General features: G+C 51.2%; 1 protein-coding gene across 3 annotated transcripts in view; it reads left to right on the top strand.

Moving 5' to 3' along the window:
* The window catches only part of Armc12 (armadillo repeat containing 12), an 11,174-nt gene extending 7,927 nt beyond the window's left edge, over nucleotides 1-3,247 (top strand). For 2 of the 3 annotated variants that reach the window (XM_005360354.3, XM_005360353.3), the window contains exons 4-6: nucleotides 2,175-2,348; nucleotides 2,459-2,530; nucleotides 2,915-3,247. In XM_005360354.3, the coding sequence (XP_005360411.1) occupies nucleotides 2,175-2,348; nucleotides 2,459-2,530; nucleotides 2,915-3,247 (579 nt within the window). The remainder of the gene's footprint in view (nucleotides 1-2,174; nucleotides 2,349-2,458; nucleotides 2,531-2,914) is intronic. The other variant, XM_005360355.3, reaches the window with a different exon arrangement.
* Nucleotides 3,248-4,401: the final 1,154 nt, after the last annotated feature.

Below are 4,401 nucleotides of genomic sequence, written 5' to 3'. Positions count from 1 at the left end.
GCCTGGCATAAATACATAAATCTTAAAATTAGTTGATAACACCAAATACTACAAAAACATAGTAAAACTAGGTGTCACCCACATTGCTGGTATGAATATAAAATGGGAGAGCAGTCATTCTGGAAATTAGCTTAGTAATTTTTTTTAATTTTCTTTTTGTTTTGTTTTCCTGAGACAGGGTTTCTATGTGTGTCCCTGGTTGTCCCGGAACTAGTTCTGTAGACCAGGCTGGTCTCAAACTCATAAAGATCTGCCTGCCTCTGTCTCCCAAGTGCTGGGATTAAAGACATGTGCCATCACCGCCCGGCCAATTTAGTAGTCTCTTAAAACACTGAATACACATCTATCAACTGGTAGTTGCACTGCTCCTAGGTTTTTATCCCAGAGAAATGAAAACTTACAGCTCATAGAAATGGTGCATCAGCTGACTGTGGTGCAGCACACTGGCAGGATTTGCGGAAGGAGGTGAAGGCAAGAGGATCACAAGTTCTAGGCCAACCTGGGCTACACAATTTCTGTTGGGCAGTGATGGTGCACGACTCTAATCCCAGCACTTGGGAGGCAGAGGCAGAGGCAGGCTCATCTCTGTGAGTTCAAGACCAGCCTGGTCTACAAAGCGAGTTCCAGGACAGCTAGGACTGTTACATAGGCAAACCCTGTCTTGAAAAATAAAAAAGAAAGAATAAGAAAAAAGAAAAGGTGCACCATTACACATAGCAGCCTTATTTCAAATTGGCTCAAACTAAAAGCTACCAAAACATCTTTTAGGTTTTTTGAATCATCTTGGTTAAACTGTGGTATAATTTGAAGAAGGAAGGAAAGGAAAAGGGGGATGGGGTGTGTGGCTAGGGAGGACCTTCCGAGGTGACATTTCAGCAAAGCATGGCAGGATGTGGGAAAGCCTTGCAGGATGAGGGAACAGCCTGTGCCACTAGCTGGTATGTTCAAGGAACACCTCAGGGCCCTTTGTGGTGAGCCCCTCGCTGCTAACAAAGACAGGAAGGGAGGGTTGACGATCGGAAGACTGGAGCAGAGCCAGTGGGATGGTGACCGAGCATCTCTAAGGATTTCAGCTTTTTACCTAGTGAGTGGCCGGTGCAGGGGAGAGAGGAGCAGAAGATCTAAATCTTCAGGTGTTCTGAACCAAGATGCAGGGGGCAGGATGGAAGGTGGGGGACAGGACACCATTGTAGAAATCTGGGTCAGAGATAGGGGCTTGGAAGAAGATAGTAGAAGTGGGGATGGATAAGAAGCAGTTTGGTTTAGCTTGGGACTTTTTTTTAAAAAAATACAAATTATATTTTTTAATTGTGTGCATGTGTGAAGGTGGGCTGTGGAGGTCAGAGGTCACCCTGCAGAGGTCGGTTCTCTCCTTCCACCCCATGGAACGTGGAGATCAGATTGTTTGTTAGGCTTGGTAGCAATCACCTTTGCCTGCTGAGCCAGCTCACTGGCCCTTTCGCTGGATTTTTAGAAATGATTGTTAGTGTGTGTGTGTGTGTGTGTGTGTGTGTGTGTGTGTGTGCGTGCATGCGTGCATATGTGTGTGTGCGTGTGCACAAGTGCCACAGTGTATGTGTGGAGGTCGGACGACAGCTTTGTGGAATTGATTCTCTCTTCCCGCCTTACATGCATTTCAGAGTTTGAACTCAAGTCTGACACGCTTGTACCACAAGTACTTTACCCACTTCTCCCTAACCCCTTTTGCTGGGTTTGAAGATAAAACCAAAAAGATTTCTGAGGGATGGGAAAGGGAGTCAGAGAGGAGGGAGGGGAGGGACAGGGAGGGGAGAAAGGAAGAGAGAGAGAGCAAAGAAAGAAAGAATTGGGGGATGCTGCAAGTTGGGGCTGGGAGGGAATGTGAGACCGGTGGATAGGACCAAGGAAGCAGGTTTGGGGTAGGAAGAAAGTGGGGTTAACGGGTGGGGTGGGTTGGTGACCTTACAAAGGGGGTGAAGTGGAGAAGAGAGTGTTGGGCAGAAGGCTTAGAGAGGGAGACTAGCAAGGGGAAAAATCCACATGAGGTGGGCCTGGCTGACCAAGGTGTGCGGTGCTTCCTGTTCAAGGTAGGGAGCATTGTCTACTGGGCCCTGGGTGGGCCAGTGAAGGGTAACATGGAGCACGGTGTGTCAGGGAGGTCGCCATATGAAAGCAGACCCTTCTCTCCACCCCAGGAACATTCCATCAAGGTGCTGGAGCTGATCTCGACCATCTGGGACACGGAGCTGCATGTAGCTGGCCTTCGCCTCCTCAACAACCTCCCGCTCCCTGACTATGTGCACCCACAGCTGCGGCGGGTGATGCCTGCCCTGATGGAGATCATGCAGTCGGACTATGTCCTGGCACAGGTGCCTGCCCATCAGGGCCGCGGAGCAGCGCCTAGAGGGAAGAGCAAAGGTTCAAGCCTCCCCTGCTGAGGCCCAGACCCACCGGCCCTCTCCTGCTCTTCCTTATTCAGGTACAAGCTGTCCGCCTGCTGAGTTACCTGGCGCAGAAAAATGACCTTCTCTATGACATTCTCAACTGTCAGGTGAAAAAAAAAATGGAGAGGGGCTGATGGGACACCGATGTGTGTGTTGGGAGGATTGTGTTCACTGGGTAGATTTTTTAAAATTATTTTTTAATGTGCATGGGTGTTTGCATGTGTGTCTGTGCATCACCTGTGTGCAGTGCCTGTGGAGGCCAACAGAGGGCATCAGCACTCCTGGAACTGGAGCTAAAGAGAGTTGTGAGCCACCCATGTGTGGGTGCTGAGAATCCAATAGCAGTCCTCTGCAAGGGAAGTCAGAGCTCTTAATGGCCAAGCCTCTCTCTCCAGCTTCATTCACTGAGTCTTAAAATTAATGTCAGGAAACCTCAAGTGTGGATTTTAGAACAGGCCGGAGCTCACCGTTCTCTCCCGCCCCCAACACAGGTGCACTCCAACTTCCTGAACCTCTTCCAGTCCTCACAGCCAGGGAGTCTGCTGTTCGAGGTGCTGGTGTTTGCTGAGCGGCTGAGTGAGGGCCGGAACTCAGGCCACTACCGAGCAGTGAAGTGGCATTACAACGAGCAGTCCCTTCATGAAGCCCTCTTTGGGGATGAGTCCAGACTGGCCGACCGACTGCTCTCCCTGGTCATCCACCCCGAGGAGGAAGTCCAGATCCAGGCCTGCAAAGTCATAGTCAGCTTGCAGTGTCCCCAGGACTTGGGATCCCGACCCTCAGCCTGCCGTCCCAGCCATTCCTACTTTAAAAACGGGGAGTAACGTTAAGGAGAACCAATAAATGCATACGGGGGGGAAGGAGAGGCTCCTGGAAGCAAGCGTCTGTCCGTGGCCTCCCAGGGTCATCAGGACCTCCGCCTAGGCCATGGCACAGCAAGGGCGAGTCTCCCAAAGGCACCCCACTTTTGTGTTTGGGAGACTGAAACCCTCCTTCTGTTGCTGCTCTTCAAATCTGTTTTTCTTTTTCTGTTTTTTGTGTGTGGTGTGTGTGTGTGTGTGTGTGTGTGTGTGTGTGTGTGTCCAGGTATGTGAGCACATGAGCGTGTTTGTGTACATGCTTGTGCAGGTGGAGGCTCGCCCTCCTCCACCTTAGTCACCGAGGTGGGGTGTCTCAGCCAAGCCCGCTCACAGCCAGTTCATCGGGGGATCCCTCCCCCTCCGTCTCTGCCTTCAAGGCAGCCGCTCTGCCCACTGGCATTTGCTTGGGTTCTGAGGACTCTGGACTCCAGTTCTCACTTTGACTCCCCAAGTCATCTCCCAGACGCCTTTTAAAACCTGAATGTGAAGCCCATTCTTTCCCGGGGAGATGTAGGTGCTGCGGTGTGTGTGTGCATGTGTCTCTGTGTGTAAGTGTGTGTGTGTGTGTCTGTGCGTGCATGTGTCTCTGTGTGTGTGTGTGTGTGTGTAACTGGAACTACAGTGAGAGGTGGTTGTGAACAATCATTCAGGTGCTGGGAACCCGGGTCCTCTGCAAGAGCATCAAGTACTCCTAACCACTGAGCCATCCCTCCAGTCCTCCAGCAGGTGTTTAAGAATCTCCCCTGAGTCCCTCCTATTGCGAATGGTGTGGTCTTTTAGGGTGTGGGCTGTTGTGGGAGGTGCCTGTGTGGGAGCTGTGGGATCCTGTCCTCTTTCTGATCTTCTGTCTGGTGCTAGGTCTGTTGTCACAGGAGCTCCTTCTGTGACACGCCACCATCCACCCCAGGCCTTACAGAGGCTGCATCCGTGGGGCTCGCCCATAGACCCTTCAGAATGATGGGTTTAAACCAGGCATGGGGCACACAGCTTTAACCCCAGCCCTCGGAAGCAGAGGCAGCTGGTATACACATCTCAAACTGCACGTAGTCTATCGGCCCGTTCCTCTAGAGAACCCTGATACAACACCTACCGTCAAGGCACTTGTACTTTACATTTCT

Source organism: Microtus ochrogaster, linkage group LG2 (genome assembly GCF_000317375.1).
Source record: "Microtus ochrogaster isolate Prairie Vole_2 linkage group LG2, MicOch1.0, whole genome shotgun sequence".
Lineage (NCBI taxonomy): Eukaryota > Metazoa > Chordata > Mammalia > Rodentia > Cricetidae > Microtus > Microtus ochrogaster.
This window is presented reverse-complemented; position numbering and strand designations above follow the sequence as displayed.